General features: G+C 38.7%; 1 protein-coding gene across 1 annotated transcript in view; it reads right to left on the minus strand.

The window, feature by feature from the left end:
* abcc10 (ATP-binding cassette, sub-family C (CFTR/MRP), member 10) overlaps nt 1–15,170 on the minus strand; it is a 27,982-nt gene extending 12,812 nt beyond the window's left edge. Inside the window, exons 1-13 of the mRNA XM_017432110.3 lie at nt 15,032–15,170; nt 14,260–14,474; nt 12,652–14,014; nt 12,288–12,515; nt 10,113–10,269; nt 9,575–9,720; nt 8,152–8,231; nt 7,842–8,013; nt 7,445–7,543; nt 6,306–6,495; nt 5,528–5,605; nt 970–1,155; nt 133–271 (exon numbers count right to left, since the gene is read on the minus strand). Coding sequence (XP_017287599.1) covers nt 133–271; nt 970–1,155; nt 5,528–5,605; nt 6,306–6,495; nt 7,445–7,543; nt 7,842–8,013; nt 8,152–8,231; nt 9,575–9,720; nt 10,113–10,269; nt 12,288–12,515; nt 12,652–14,014; nt 14,260–14,435 — 3,014 coding nt within the window. The 5' untranslated portion in view covers nt 14,436–14,474; nt 15,032–15,170. The remainder of the gene's footprint in view (nt 1–132; nt 272–969; nt 1,156–5,527; nt 5,606–6,305; nt 6,496–7,444; nt 7,544–7,841; nt 8,014–8,151; nt 8,232–9,574; nt 9,721–10,112; nt 10,270–12,287; nt 12,516–12,651; nt 14,015–14,259; nt 14,475–15,031) is intronic.
* Between the last annotated feature and the right edge of the window lie 1,266 nt (nt 15,171–16,436).

The raw sequence follows: 16,436 nt of genomic DNA on the forward strand, positions 1-16,436 counted from the left end.
GTGGGGGGTGGGGGTGGGAGTGGGGGGGAAGTAAAGTCAACATAACAGAAAAGGGGACAGAAAAACATAATTTTTAGATTTAAATTCAGTATCTATTTAGTTCACATATCCATTTTTAATTAGCCCACTTACATGAGGCCAGCAGTTGAGAAAAGAAGTAGGTGAGGAAGAACAACATCGACTGAAGAGGAATCGTTTCCGCAGCTGGAGCTGTTGTTTTTTAGTGTTGAAATCCAGTAGGAGAGCCACCAGTCAGAAACGTTCTTAGAGGCTGAAAATCACACACAGGCAAAATAAGATTTGTTAACTTACTTTTATTATACGTTGCAGAGCTGTTATGTATAATAAGTACAGTATGTGTCTGACTACGTTCTGATGGTTAAACTGTCCTTTTCACAGATAAAGGTCTCCAGCTCTGACCAAGGCTGGCATGCTGTGAGACAAATGTTTTGATAAACACTGATTGTATAAAGCCTCAACTCAACATCTTCTCAAGCAGACATTTTCTGATGTCTCACAGTGGCAACAGGCATTGTCTCAATCCCATGTCAGCATTTTAGCTGTACTGAGATTGATGATTTGACATTTCTTCAGTGAGGAGCACTTTAAGATGGCCAGGTTTTTCCTCTCCATTCAGAGAGACTCTGAAGGTTTCTCTTTTGTTTTTCCCCCCTTTCTTCTACCTGCTCTTACAGGACATACAAAAGACTTAAAAATAGGTGAACAACCTTAGATGAACAACACAAAACTACAGCCACATTCACAAAGAGTTGTGTATTAACAAATGTCCACAAACTTCAATAAACTGAAGAAATGTTGTACAAGAGTGGGCCAATTGTACGTAAAACATGACGTCCTTATTAATGTTAGAGAGGAAATTATTATTATATACATGTACATAAAACCTGAAAATTGAAACATGGTGTATTTTCCTTTTTTGTATGAGTGCTGTATGTGGACATTTCAAACCTTGCATGAGGATCAGAGACATTAATATGGAGGCAGCGAGTACTCCTCCCACAGCAAACCAGTAGGTCTGATAAACTCTCCACGCCAGTCCACCTGCTTGCTTCTGTTCTTCACCCAACAAATCAGGATCATGATCCACACAGAGTTCGGAGAGAGAGCCTGGCTCCTCATCTTGCGCCATGATTTCTGAGTGTGATCGTAAAGCATCAAGGAAAATAAGTATCAGCAATAAATAATAAGACTGTAGTGAAAATTTGATTAAGCAGACAGGCTGGTAGTGCTAAGATTTCTTATCAGTGGTGCTCTTTCTGTAAATGTTATTCAGTGGTCCAGACTGTTGATTTTGCTGCTGATCAGAACAATGTTCATAATGAAAATGCTATTGCTCAGCAATTTTTATTTTAATCTTGTTAAATATTTTAGTTTTGGTCATGTTAGAAGAGTAAAACTAACAAATTACAGTTGAGGCTGTCATATCAATCAAAAACATAAAGTTAGAGGAACTCTGAAGTCAAAGAAAAGACTTGACCTGGAGATGATGAATGTTGTGTACATCAAGTAAACAGTCCCTCTGAAAAAGGAGGTAATCAGAGGAAGCTCTCCTTGGTTTATTTTTTTGAGGCAGTGTTTACACAATGCTGTTTTTAAGTGAAAACCATAACATTTCTGTTGTGTTTTGTCTGTTCATGTACACAACAACAGTGATTAATTTCTCTGACACCAAAACCTTTTAAATCTAATCTCAGAGTGGAAGTTTTTGGAAACGTCTATCATCAGTGTGAAATCACACACAACAGCTGCAGTCAATAGTTTTTCTGAACATGTACAAGTAGATCAACAACAGCAACATAGGCAGATAGCAGATTGCTGTTTGTGCTGCTCACTCTTTTCAGTTTATCAGAGCTTCTGACACAACATATCTGTGTTACACCATCTCTTGGGTCAGTGGAGACACATTTCTCACATTCTACAAATACTGAACGGACCTGTAACTGTTTCCATGCTTGAGACTGAAGTGTCTGCATGCATGAGTCGTTGAAATACAAAAATCATAACACCAACTAGCAACCTGGCATGGAAACTACAGTGGATTAAATGTTTTGTGCTGTCTTATTTAAACAGCAATTGTGATCAGTGTTGCCTTGTGAACATGAAACATTTTCACAATCAACATTGGAAAATCAATGTTTCCAGGAGATCATTCAAGTGTAAACTGGATCTTAGAGCTGCACATTTTTAAATGGGCTTCAAGGATGCTGTGAAGAAAATGGTTCTTCACTAATTAAAATCCCATCTTCAACTTCTATTCTGTAGCTGAAGACATTTCACTTCCCATCCAGGGAGCTTTATTAAATCAAAATTGGAGAGTGTGGCGTCGAAGCTTTAAAGTGCATGAGATAAACGGCCTCAGGTCTCTATTTAGTACTGTAACCAAACTAATGAAGAGTTATATCCCTATAACTCGAAGTAGCGATGACTTCATGAGATTCTTTATAAACAAAACAGTTTAAAATGGAAAGAAAATTCACATCATCCTTCCTACGTTTGCCTCTGATTCCCTATCAGATGAGGCAGCTTTATAAGAGTCGCTAGAACCTGATTTGTGTTTGGACTGTTTTTGTCCCGTTGAGCTTCATCCAAACCATCAGCATGTCTGCCTGACTGTTTAAAGAGGTGTTTCCTCTAATTAATATCTGCATTTTGGATCTGCTTAATTTGTCTTTAGTGAATAGATTTGTACATATACCACAGGTCTTTAAGATTGCTGGAATTAAATTTTAAGTAACCTGATCCTAATTTGTAAGCACTGACCAGTTACATATCTACATCTAATCTCCCATTTGTATTTAAAATTCTTGAAAAAAATAATTGGAAATCAACTGTGTGAACATCGGGACAGAAATATGATATACAGGAATGGCTCTGAAATGATTTAAATCATATTTATCTGAGATTCCAGTTTGTTAATTTTAATAATGAATCTTCTTCATACACCAAAGTTTGTCATGGAGTTCCTTAAGGTTCAGTGCTTGGACCAATACTCTTTACTTTATATATGCTTCCATTAGGTAAAGTTATTAGACAGCATGGGATGAATTTTCATTGTTATGCTGATGATACTCAGTTATGTTTATCTATAAAACCTGATAGATCCAATCAGTTAACTAAAGAAAATTGCATTTCCTGCGAAATTGAAATGCGAATGCTTGTTTTGCTGAATGATTTGGTTGAAAGCTGCTGAAGATGTGCCAAACTGTTGAGTTGAATGTAAACGGCTAAAGTTTTATTCATTAGTAGTTGAAAGATTTTTAAAGTTTAATGTATATGAATATGATTTGAAGAGAAGATTCGCATAAAGTAGAATAACAAAAGCTGAAAGATGCAGAAATTAGTTGAAAAAGCTGAAATTCGGTGAAAGAAGCTGAAAATGACAAGAACAAAGCTGAAATTAGCTGAAAGAAGAAGAAACAACCAAAAAGAAAAAAAGCTGAAATTAACCTGAAAAAACATTGTGACCTTAAAGCCCATAGAGCTGGTCTTGACCTATGAAGTGTCCAGCTGTGAGGTTTGGCCTTCTTAATGTACGCGGTTGCAGAGATAAAGCCGTCTTTACCATATGACCTTGACCTTGAAATCCACAGGGCGGATCCCTGACCCATGAGGGTTCTAGCTGTGAAGTTTGACCTTCCTACTGTACATGGTTTTAGAGATAGATCCTTTATTTTCTTTATTTTCATGTGACGTTGACCTTTGACATTTGACCTTGAAATCCCTAGCATTGATCCATGACCCATGGGGGTTCTAGCTGTGAAGTTTGACCTTCCTATGGTACACTGTTGCTGAGTTGGAGCACATGAGCTCCTATGACCTTGACCTTTCACCTTGTGACCTTGAACTTCAAAGGCTATTCCTTGACCCATGGGAGGTCCACCTGTGAAGTTTGACCTTCCTACTGTACATGGTTGCAGAGTTAAAGCCTTCTTTCATACTTGCCAACATTTGGGAATTTCAATGTGGCCTCTTCATCTTTAGCTCTCTGTCATTAAAAGCATTCACACAATTAGATTACAAACATGTCTTAAAGACATGGATCTGAGTATTTTAGGAACAAAATACTGTGAAAAGCCTTTCACTTCCTCTGGATGGCATTAATTTACATTTAAAATGTTATGAACCTTGGTGTCTTTTAACCCCCACAATAAAAATGTTACCAGGAACAATTTTCTTTTTCTTAAAGACACAAAAATCTGGATGACTCTTAATTTTTTGCTTTCAAATTCAGACAAGACAGAGGTTTTGAGTATCTTAGGAACAAACTGCAGTCTTTTTAACTTGAGTTATTTTGCATAGAGCCCTGAAGCAACTTTTGTTATAAATCAGGGATGTATACACACACACACACATACATATATATATATATATATATATATGCTTGGCCTCTGCCTCCTTCCTTACACAAGCCGTAAGGACTAGTGAGTGTGAGAGCCATAAATACATCAAGGACAAGGCCTCAACAGACAATGTACTCAGCGAATGTCTCAGACAGTGGGGAACAGAGGACGAGGTGCTGGAGGTATCATCATGGGAGGACAAGCCCTTACATGGGATGTACCACCGACAAATAACTGAAGTGGCTGATATCAGGAAATCCTACCAATGGCTGGAAAAAGCTGGACTCAAGGACAGCACAGAAGCACTCATCCTGCCCAGGAACAGGCCATAAACACCAGAGCAATAGAGGCTCAGATCTACCACACCAGACAAGACCCAAGGTGTAGGTTGTGCAAGGAGGCCCCTGAGACAGTCCAGGATATAACAGCAGGGTGCAAGATGCTGGCAGGGAAAGCATACATGGAACGACATAACCAAGTGGCGGGCATAGTGTACAGAAACATCTGTGCAGAATATGGACTGGAAGCCCCGAGATCANAAGTGGGGAACACCCCCAAAGGTAGTGGAGAATGACCGAGCTAAGATCCTGTGGGACTTCCAGATCCAGACAGACAAAATGGTAATGGCGAACCAACCGGACATTGTGGTGGTGGATAAACAACAGAGGAAAGCAGTTGTGGTGGATGTAGCAATACCGAGTGATTGCAACATCAGGGAAAAGGAGCACGAGAAACTGGAGAAATACCAGGGCCTCAGAGAGGAACTGGAAAAGGCCTGGAAGGTAAAGACCACAGTGGTGCCTGTGGTCATCGGGGCCCTAGGGGCAGTCACCCCCAAACTGGAGCAGTGGCTACAACAGATCCCAGGAACAACATCAGACATCTCAGTCCAGAAATGTGCAGTTCTAGGCACAGCCAAGATACTGCGCAGAACCCTCAAGCTCCCAGGCCTCTGGTAGAGGACCCGAGCTCAGAGGATGAAACAAAGACCACCCGCGGAGGGTGAGAAGGGAAATTTTTAATATATATATGTAAATAAATGACTGTTCAAACCTTTATGACCATTTATATTAGTGAGACATTTAGGTCGGAGTCAAAGCTTTTTGTGGAGCTAAAATTTCAATCAGCATCAAAGATTTAGTTAATCTGTTAGAACATGATTATACCTTTTTGTTCTGCTTTGTTGTCATTTCTCTCCATTTTTGGCACAGCCTCAACCAAGGGGAGGATTTCTGCTGGTGTTCCTGTTTAACAAGAAGGCAATAGATTTTTTTCCGTGTTTATCTTTTTAACTAATAAAGCCTGTCAAAGAAGTCTGAAATATGCAAACATTCATTCATCTTGTACAGGTTCAGCAACAAAGAAAGAAGTGTTTCTCATTTTAGGAACACATTCCAAGAAGTCTTGAGATAATTCAACCTGATTCCTCTTCCAAGAAAACCTTGTTCCTGACTACAACATCTGTCACATTAAAATAAACTACATTAGTTATAAGTGAACCTATCACAAATGGTCAAAGCATACACATCAGACGTTTTTTTGCAATTAACAAAAATATTTAGAGTCATCAAACCCTCCAACAGACTTACTGTCGTTTTGTAACAACTATTAGCTGCTGATGGGTGGCTGCTGATGAAAAGAATTACAGCGTTTGAACTTATCTGTACTCAGGCACAACTACTTGAAGGATTTACATTTTTAAAGAATTACAAGAAAAATGATAAATATGATAATTATATAACACAGGTACAAAAACCTGTACTGAATATTTTGCCATTATAAAACTCAAGACGTAACAGTGGTTATTTTTCTGGGCTTCATTTTGTTTTTGAGAGAACACTGTCTTGGTAATTTTAATCTCAGAAATTACAAAATCTTCTAAACCTGACTATGTATAATCTATGTATAATTTCCAATTATTTGTGTGCAGGTTTTTGCTGCTACCTGTTTTAGTTATTGTTCCATTGTCCATGAGGACCACCATGTCAGCTTTGTCCACAACTTCTATACGGTGTGTGCAAAGGATTCTGGTCTTTCTTTTGAGGAGCTCCAATATACATTTCTTCATAAGGTGTTCGGCCACATCTGTATCCACAGCTGCCAGTGGATCATCAAGCAAGTAGATGTCTTTGTCCTAATGTGGAAACATTATTTAAAAAGAGAGCATTATATGAATCATTTTGTTGTTTACATGCAATAAGTTTCACTACATACAAAACATGCAGGCAAACATGTCTAAGATGTCCTCCCTGACTTGTTGCTGCTGTATCTTTACATTTGTATAAATATAATCAGCCAGGAGAGGTTAACTTGGAATTTTGAGGGGCATTTTGTCCCTTCAGGGTTGCATTAGATGAGTTTAATGACATAATGTGGGCGATAAAATAAAACAGAATGACACCTTTCTCTGGAGGGTGCACCAGTAAAAACCATAACAGATACATGGACAAAGAGAACAGTCAAACAGTTAAATAGTTACATTCCACTTGAATGTCTTTATATATCATAATATTACAAAGTACACAAGCTGGAATAGACTTTTCAGATTGCCATAACTTTCCATGACTTCTCAAGGCCCCATACAATGTCAGTCATGTTAGCAGCCTGAAAAACTTTCTTTAAAAGCAAAGTTATTTCTAGTTGGTCATGCACAACACATAAACATGTAACTGGACTGAGATTAGGAACATTTTATAGGCAAAGTAAATACATTGATTTGTTCTGATCTTAAAACCATTCCTGAACTACACTTCCAGTGGGGTAGGGAGCTCATCCTGCTAAAGGAGGGCCCTGTCATTTGGGACTTTTGTTTCCATGAAGGGGTGTACTTGGTCAGTAAAAATGACTAGTAGGACATCCAGAGGAGCTGCAGTTGTGGAGATGCTATAATTTGAGTCTTGTCAAAGTCCCTCAAATTCTTACACTAGTTTTTTTTTTAGGTTTTAATGCTTCAGTTTCCAAAACAAAATGTTTATTTATTTAATGTATCCGACTCACTGCCTGATGTCGCTGCAATGAGATGATGAATGTTTTTGTCTTTTCTCTATACAGCAGCAGATGGCTGAATTATGTGAAGGACTGACCATGTAAACTGCTCTGGCAAGGGCCAGCCGGGCCTTCTGTCCTCCACTCAGAGTCACTCCGTTCTCACCCACTTCTGTCTTGTCACCATTTGGCAAAACCTGCAAACACAAGCACAAAACTGAAATCCTAACAATTAAAAACATAAACACAGTAAAATATAGTTTAAAAATGTTAACGTTTTTTTTTATAACTTCAGCTTGAAGTACTGATAGAAACTCTCCTTGTGACTTTATGACATGTTGATTCAAACCATTTTTGTTTTAAAGCCGTTTTTGAACTTTAAGTATGTTGGCAGGTTTTGCCTTAATGTACTCTTCATCAGTGGATGTCTCCCTATCACGCAAGGAGAACATGTTTGTTATCATTAATACATGTTTTATTACAATATTGTCTTACACTGAGGTCATCTGAGAGGGCACAGGCCTCAATTACAGCCTGGTAGAAGGCAGCATCGTAGTCTGCGCCAAACAGGATGTTGTCTCGTACGGTCGCATGCTGGATCCATGGGTCCTGAGAGGCTAGACCAAAGCCAGCCTCTCTATTAGCAACATAGAGCACACCACTTAGCCTGCATACAAAAGGGAGAAAATGAGTAGACTTCTGTAAAGCCTAATAATTTATTATTTATTACAAACAGAACAATCATGTCTGTTCACACAGAACATTACCCAAATGTTTTTAAATAACAGGCTCAGAATCTGTGTACCTCCGGAGCTCTCCAGTGAGAGCAGCAAGTAAGGAACTCTTTCCACAGCCGACCTTTCCCACGACAACAACCAAGGAGCCCTAAACGAGACAGTTTCACCATTACTGCTCCGACCTCACAGAGACAGTAACATTCACCATTCAGAGATCTGAGAAAAGTCTGAGATGGATAGTAGGGTCATCAGTCCTGTTATAGAATTAGGACTCAGCTCAAAATATCAAACTACAACCACTACAAAACCAAATCAAGGTGCGTAATGCAGTAGATTTGCTTGTGCTTAGTCTGTCCCTTCTCAGCTCCTGTAGTAACAAAACAAAACAGAATCTTGTTAATTTAATTAATTAATTTAATTATTCAGAAATAAAAACTAAGTATAATTATGTTGCATATTGCACATTTGGACAAAAATCCTGTATTTCCAGTTGCCATAAGTTCGTGATTTTTGCCTAATTCAAATCTATGGTCACTCTTCACCTTTCTTTGTGACTTTATGGATGACTATCCAATGAAAAGTATCAAGCGCTTGTGATTTAATCTTGTTATACCATGATTATGAAGACAAAAGCTATGAAAGAACTGTTGTTCTTCTTAAATACAAAGACGGTGTGTATAGGTACAGCTTTTTCTTTACACAAAAATCAGTACATCTATAAAAGATAATAACCTTTAATTATATGTTACATATTCATAGAAAATATAAAGTCTGAACACACAGAGTTAAAAAAGGGGATTTCGTTTCACAAAAAGATGCATTTTGATGAAAAACTTTCTGTCTGACAATAACGATCTTACATTTCTGCCAACTGATTGCTGTGGAAGTTTCACAGTGGACATTTGACTTTTATTAAATATATATTACAAAATTATATGATGTAGTTTTACACTCAGATCCTGCACAGTCACATCTGCACACAACGAACAGCGATGTATGGTTTTATCAATCTGAGTGCAAGCTCAGCTTAATCTTATTTTTAAGTTAAATAAACATAATAAATATCAGCAAGTGTTTTTTTAAGTGATTAAGTAACAGTTTGAATTATGAAGAATTTTGACATGATTTTATCTTATGCTCCTTTTGTACATGGATATCTTGACATCGTGAGTGTACAGTTTAAAGAAGTAACTTACAGCCAAAATAAGTTTACCTATTAGACAACAAAATATATTTTCTTTTCAATAATAAAAAACAAATACTAATTTGTCAGAACTGACTGTAATAACAAAAACACTCCATTGTGTGAGAATGTTTTGTCTGTGTTTCTAATCGATTCTGCTGCAGTTTTAAACCTTGTGTTTTGCAAAGGCAAGGCAGTCGTGCTCAACCAGTTCTGCATGAAAATTAAAAAAAGACAATTATAATAATTAACAAAGAACAACGGCGCAGTATGTGAACAATATGTTTCAAGGAACAAAAGCATTGTACCTTAGTTACATGTAGATTCAGATCGTGAAGCAGAAGGCTTCCTTTGGGAGCTCCACTTTCTGTGTCTCCTTCACTAATTTTGGGCCCCTCCCATGAAAATGTCCCCTGGCTCAAGAGGACTGATGTCTCACTGTCTTCAGGAGACACTGAACAGATTTAATTCAACACAATGGAAAACATATCAACCAATAGCAATGACAATTTCTAATGCTGAAAAGGACGATAGCTTCATTTTTCCAGTTCTTTAAAATAATTTTCTGAATCAGTTTAGCTTTCATATTTTGATTTTTAAAAAGTAGTTACTCTTAAAAACAACATTTAATGCAACTATGCAAGTCTACAATAACTTCAAAACATGCATATTGTGAGAACAAAGCCAGCCAAAAATACAGCAAACTTTATATTTTTACCTAATCTTTAAAAATACAGCACTGCTCTAAACATTTGTTCTCAACTGATGAACTGGAACCAAATAAGGTTTATGGTCACTTATTAAAAATAAACACCTGCACAAACAAAGACAAAGGAAGCAGCCTACGCAAGGTGTAGTGCGCCAGCAGATCCTGATTGGTCAGTTTGAAGAAGCGCTGGATTCGTTCCAGTGATACTTTGGCCTCCAGAATGCTGTTGAGCACCCAGGGAAAAGCATTGAGAGGAATGATCAACATTCCCACCAGTGCTACAGTGGTGAACACCTGCAACACAGAAGCACAACTTCATTCAATTTATCCATCCACATTCATATACTTTTCACAAGATAAAACTCAAACCTGCCAGGGCAGTTTCTGTTTTCAACTTCTGCAAAAATACATTTTTAAAAAAGGTTTGATGTATTAAAAGTGATGTGATAATTAGTGATGGGGGCGGGGAAACGGTGGTTGGAAACACCATCTGGAAGAGAAGTGGTTTGCTGCCCTGCACAAGGACCCTTAAAAGGATATTTTGGACATAGTGTTCTTAGTAAAGCTATAAAATAATTACTATCCTACTGGTTGTAAATAGAGTCTTGAACTCCTCAGATCAGTGAAATATGGCGTTTTCCATGGACTCGACTCGGCCCTACTTGGGTCGTCCCGGTGCAGGTTCAGAGTCTTCGGGTGGTTCCACCAGCTTGCTTCTTGGAACTTACTCAGCTGAGGTTCCAAGAGAGTCGAGCTGAAAAATTTAGGTCAGCAGACTGCAGGCGCATGACTAGCCAGAGATTGACATCAATCATGAGAGCATCTCCTTCACAAGAAACCCATTACTTTTAAAACCCTGCAACCACAGAATTTGTTTTAGTTATTTACTATTATAAAAAAAAAATTATAAAACCAAAACTATGGTACAATGACAAGATGCAGATGTTGTGACTTTATTTCACCTATTTACCCATTGGTGGCAATTTTCAGGCGATCCGCCTGTATCATGGAGGCACTCGGTTCCACACTGTCTCTGCGATTTTCTATATAACTGAGTCGTGCTAAACTGGACAGTCAAAAAACGACTTTAGAGTTGAAGTCTGTCAGGACTGATGAGCCGACAGATAGGATAAATTAGGATAAATGGATGGCTGCATCTTAATTCAGCTCCGATCTTCAAAATTTACGGTGGTTCTTGAAAATGCTATTTCATTGATTTCATACGCCTCCATCAATTTTGCATAGAATTCTGTGGTTAATTGCAAGAACAAAAAGTGGCAAAAGAGGCGTGAGACAAGGGCCACTTTTAGCAGGAATTTTTATTAATCCCACCCAAAATAACTAATGATGGTGATGTAAAGGTTCAAATAACTGTATGCATCAGGGACGTGCGGTCAGGGGAGCCAATTTATGCCAATATAATGTTTGCATATACGTTTATATACCCTGATTTTCCAAAGTCTGGCTAGTGTCTTTAACCATTTACGTTTACATTTATTCAGTGCCTCACCAACCAGGATTGGACCACTGTTTAAACTATTTTCTTTAAATGAGGCTGTTCAAAGTGAAGAAAACACATTAACTGTTCATAAGTTTTCCACAGAACCCTACTTCAAAATATCCTAAATATCCTTTTAAGCAAGATAGCACATCCCATGATGCTCAACAAGAAAAGTGCCATGTGTAAAAGTTGTTCACCTACATTCAGTGAATGAGACAGACATAATGTGAGATCTAAAGTCATGGCAATTTTTTTTACACTTTTTATGCAAATTGGGCGATTTAATCCAACTTTTTCTTCAAGTTGCCCTTTCCCCTGCTGCTCCGGTGAAACTTGCTGCTCAAGACAATTTAAATTTTGTGGTTATAAACTATTCAAACAACCTGATTTCATGTAATATTTAGAAATTCAAACAAAAATCATTGCTACTGTTGTGACCTATGTTGCCTCCAATGTTTTAGATATTTGTCCTAAATAAACTTTTTGGGTGCTTTCAGTAGCAGGGAAACTGATTAAATTTACCTGAAAAAATGCTTTATGAGCCAAAAGATTATAGCATGTAACTGAGGCAAAGCAAAGTTTAGTTATCAATAACCTAACTAATCATAATAATCTCTTTAATAACATTTACCTCATAAAGCATTCCTACAGCCTGAAACAGGCTGAATGTAACAAATATTGTTCTGTCAAAAAACAGTTTTAATATTAATGATTTCCAATACTAAAATATTATAAAATTGTACCTGTATAACAGTAATTGCAACATGAAATCTTCCTGGCAACAAGACAGTCACCACAGTTCAGTATCTACCTTGGCTGCAGTCAGCTGATGTCCAAGCAACACATACATGACAAAAGTGAGGATGGAGATGACCACTGGCAGAGCCGCCCAGGTGTAAACACACATGGCATCCAGGTACTTAATGGCCTTCAGGTGGGACAGTTCTTGTTTTCGATAATCAGTCACCTTCTGAGTGAAATGGGCCTCCCAATTGTAGAATTTGATGACACGAATGCCAAAGAGGATTTCCGTCATCAACTTCAAAATAAAAAAAAAAAAAACTGAATCTCAAATATTTTGGTTCTCAACTGGAGGGCTTTATAAAATAGACAGATTAAAAATATAAAAGTTCAAAATAAAGTGTCAGGCATAAAAACGCCGGTATGCATCTTACCTTAACGCGATTATCTTTGCACTTCAGCATGTGTTTGTTGTTGCTAAGGATGCGGGAAGCAAGGAACTTATTGAAGGGCACCAGCACCAGAGCTACACAGAGCCCTCCAAGAAAAGCCACACCCACCTGCAGATACAGCAAGTAGAGGGTGATGGAAAACCTGAAGGGCAGGCTCCAGAGCTCGTGGAAACTGTTGAAGAAGTTGACCACACGGTCGGTGTCTGTGCTCATTAGGTTCACCACCTCTCCCAAAGTAAAGCCAACCAGGCTACAGCTGCTGACTCGCAAGGATTTGGCATAAATGGCTGACACAAGAGAGGCGCGAGCCGACAGCGCCACCTTGGAGACTTCAAAGACAAAGATGTTTCTGAGAGTGGAGCTTAGAAGCGTTGAAGCAAAGAGCCCCAGAGCATACCAGACACCCCAGCTGACAGGATCTCCTTTTTCCTCAATAAAGTTCACCAGGCTGCTGAGGAGCAAGGGACCTGCAAAACTAGATATGTTAACTACAATTTTTAGCACACCAAGGATGTAGTACCGCAACCCAAATGCTTTGTGCAACACCCTCAGTAGTCCCACATCCCCCTCCAGCTCTAATGGTTGCTCCTCATAACACGAGCCATTCAGGAGGCTTCTGCTGACCGGTCTGGGCCACTGATCCCGCTGGTCGCTGGGTCCTGCCCCTCGTTGACACACTTCCCAACACTGGCGGAAGTACTGACAAACAACAGGAGTTCGAAGTGTCCGGGGAAGGTGATACACATCAGCTGTTCTTTCCAGCTCCCCTTGTTGCCCTCGTCTGAGTAGAGGATTCAACCACAGATAGAAGAGTCGAGAGAGCCAGCTGCTCCCGTCCTCTGCTACCATCTCACCTGTGTTTGGCTGAGTGCTTTCTGAAGGAAGTGGAGAGCCATCCTCAGTATTAACATACAAGGTGTAGTCAGTATCACTAATGCAGGGAAAAGCAAATGAAAAGAAGTAAACCAGAAACAGGAGCGTCCGAGCTGAGGCAAGAACAAATCTTCCCAGTTTAAGAGGTTCGGTAAGGCTTAAATATTCCTTTTTGTCACAGTAAATCATCAAGGTGAAGACAAGGTTGGGCACGATCAGAAGAGTCATAACAAGCAGCAGCGGAGGTCCTCTGGTTCTCCTGAAACCAGTCCTCAGGAGCACTTGGATGGCACCACAATGGACCAGCCAGGCCAGGACTGCACAGCTGTCAGTAAGAATGTCCAGGTACATGTCCCCCTGCTGGAGGACACTCACCAAGATGATGTCTGCAGAGAAAAGCAATGCTGCCAGCAGAGCTGACACAAACCTGAGCATCCAACCACATGGAGGAGATGTTTGGAAAAGGTTACTTCTGCAAAGTAGAAAGAGTTAATCAAACATCTTATTTTTTGCACCTGTCCAACCCAAACAGACCAAACATTTCAGAAATGTGAAAGCAACCTGTTATAATTTTTCCAACCCTAACATGTCATATGTTGATAACCAGAATAAATTATGATTTGTTTTCCAACATATTTACATTATAAATGCAAAACATGCTGAAATGTTCCCTAGCGACAAACATTACTGGCGTTACACTCGTATCTTATGACCTACCTTGGCATGCCAAGGTAACAGCCACTGAAAACTGCCATCCCAGCATAAGGCAAGGCTCCAAGGATAAGCTGGTTGAAGCAGGAGCTAATGTGTCCATCCTGCCACAAAGGGACAGGATTGTCCTGCTCTGTCTGACAGAGGCCAGAGACCAGCTGTGTCAGCCAGGACTCACTCATCCCCTCTTTCAATCAGACTGCTGCCATTCCACAAAACACCTGCAGGCATAAAAAACACAAATCATCTCAAACTGATTGCTACAGATCAAAAGGCTTGTAGTCAAAAATAAAACAGCCTCTAGTTATTTTCGAGTCGACATTTTAAAAGCATCCAAGCTTCCCAAAAAATAGTGTTTTTTTTCATTCAGTTAAATGTATAAAATAATACATTTAGATCTTAAGGATGTCTACCTGAGTGGCCCAATAAACTGTCACAGTAAAGAGACCTACCAACAACCTACTTAATACAGAACTACCATCATTTGCCGGTGTTTACAGAGAAGTTTAAAACTGAAACTGAGTATTTTTAGGTGGGACTGAACTGGTAGATAGATTAATGCAGGTTATTGGTGTCAATAGATTAATAAATATGTCTCGGTAATGATATTTAAGCAGCCACAAATCGGCAAAAAAATCGATTAATCCAGCATACTTTGCTATCAAGGACTCCGATAGAAATAATAAAAAAAAACTGCCTGAAATAACATGGTTGGTAAACAAATGAGCTAGCTAGTTTGTTTAGCTAACGAAAAAATTAATCTATTTGTATTACTCACCTGGTTACATGTTACAGGTAAAACAGCTCAGGCGTGACGCGATTTAAACTCAAGAAAGAGCAGAAAATGTAAGTAAACAAAACCACGACTTTAAGATGAGTTTAAAACGCGACCTTTAAGTCTTTCCGGTTTTCAATGAGCCAGCAGGAAATACTTAAGCAATATTTCAAAATAAGAGCCGCCCAGAAACAAAAAGTATTAAAAAACATAATCACTGTTGTAATATTACAAACTAACCTACTAATACGATTATATCGATGCCAATAAAACCTTCTTGCTTTTTAAGTTTTTTTCTTAAAATAAATAAAGTTAGGATTATCTTGAGATGTATTTAGGTAATTTGGCTAATAATCCAGATGTATTGTTAGATTATACTTATGATGAAAGTATAAAATGATAATTTTCACAGAAAATGTTTGTTATTCTTATAGTCTTATTTTAATGTATATTATACAGTTTATTCTTATAATAATAAACAAACTGTCTCATTGTTTCTGATTATTATGATTTTAAGATGACTGTTGCAGTTTGAGTTTTCTGCAGCTGCATGATGGCTTTTTATTTTATGCAGGAGCACTCTGAGACACGACCAAATACTTAATACACTATTTAACCCTCCTATCGTCCTTAGGGTCAATTTGACCCCATTTAATGTTTATCATTCAAAAAATAGTACTTTTTTTCTTTTGCTTCATATTTCATGACTTGATGGGGGCAACTGATAAAACATAAAATTGTCATGATGATATTTTTTCAATGTGCTGAACACATATAGTACGTATTGGTCTTACTCAGGGGTCAATTTGACCCCAAGCTGTTTTAGCTGTTAAAACTTGTCTGTCAGTGTGTGTGACCAAACATGACCACATCTGCAGGTGCAGTTGATACATTTGAGTTGTTTGAGTTGAGTTTTATTTATCTATTTTGATACTTCCCGCACCATGGGCATGAATGTGTGTGTGTGTGTGTGTGTGGTATTCCCGTTCATGCAAAATCATCCATCCATCCATCCATCCATCTTCTTTACCCACTTCTCCATTCTGGGTCGTGGGGAGCTGGTGCCTATCTCCAGCAGTTACTGTGCGAGAGGCGGGGGACACCCTGGACAGGTCGCAAGTCCATCGCAGGGCCACATAGAGACAAACAAGACAAACAACCATTCACACTCTCACTCACACCTAGGGACAATTTTAGAGTCATCAATTAACCTAACATGCATGTTTTTGGACTGTGGGAGGAAAGCGGAGTACCCAGAGTAAACCCACGTGTGCACAGAACATGCAAAGTCCACCCAGAAAGCGAGAATCAATCCTGCAACCTCTTGCTGAGAGGCAACAGCTCTAACCACTACTCCACTATGCCACCCTCATGCAAAATCAGGGAGGAACAAATATAAAAGCTTGCA

The sequence above is a fragment of the Kryptolebias marmoratus genome, linkage group LG3, assembly GCF_001649575.2.
Source record: "Kryptolebias marmoratus isolate JLee-2015 linkage group LG3, ASM164957v2, whole genome shotgun sequence".
NCBI classification, from domain to species: domain Eukaryota; kingdom Metazoa; phylum Chordata; class Actinopteri; order Cyprinodontiformes; family Rivulidae; genus Kryptolebias; species Kryptolebias marmoratus.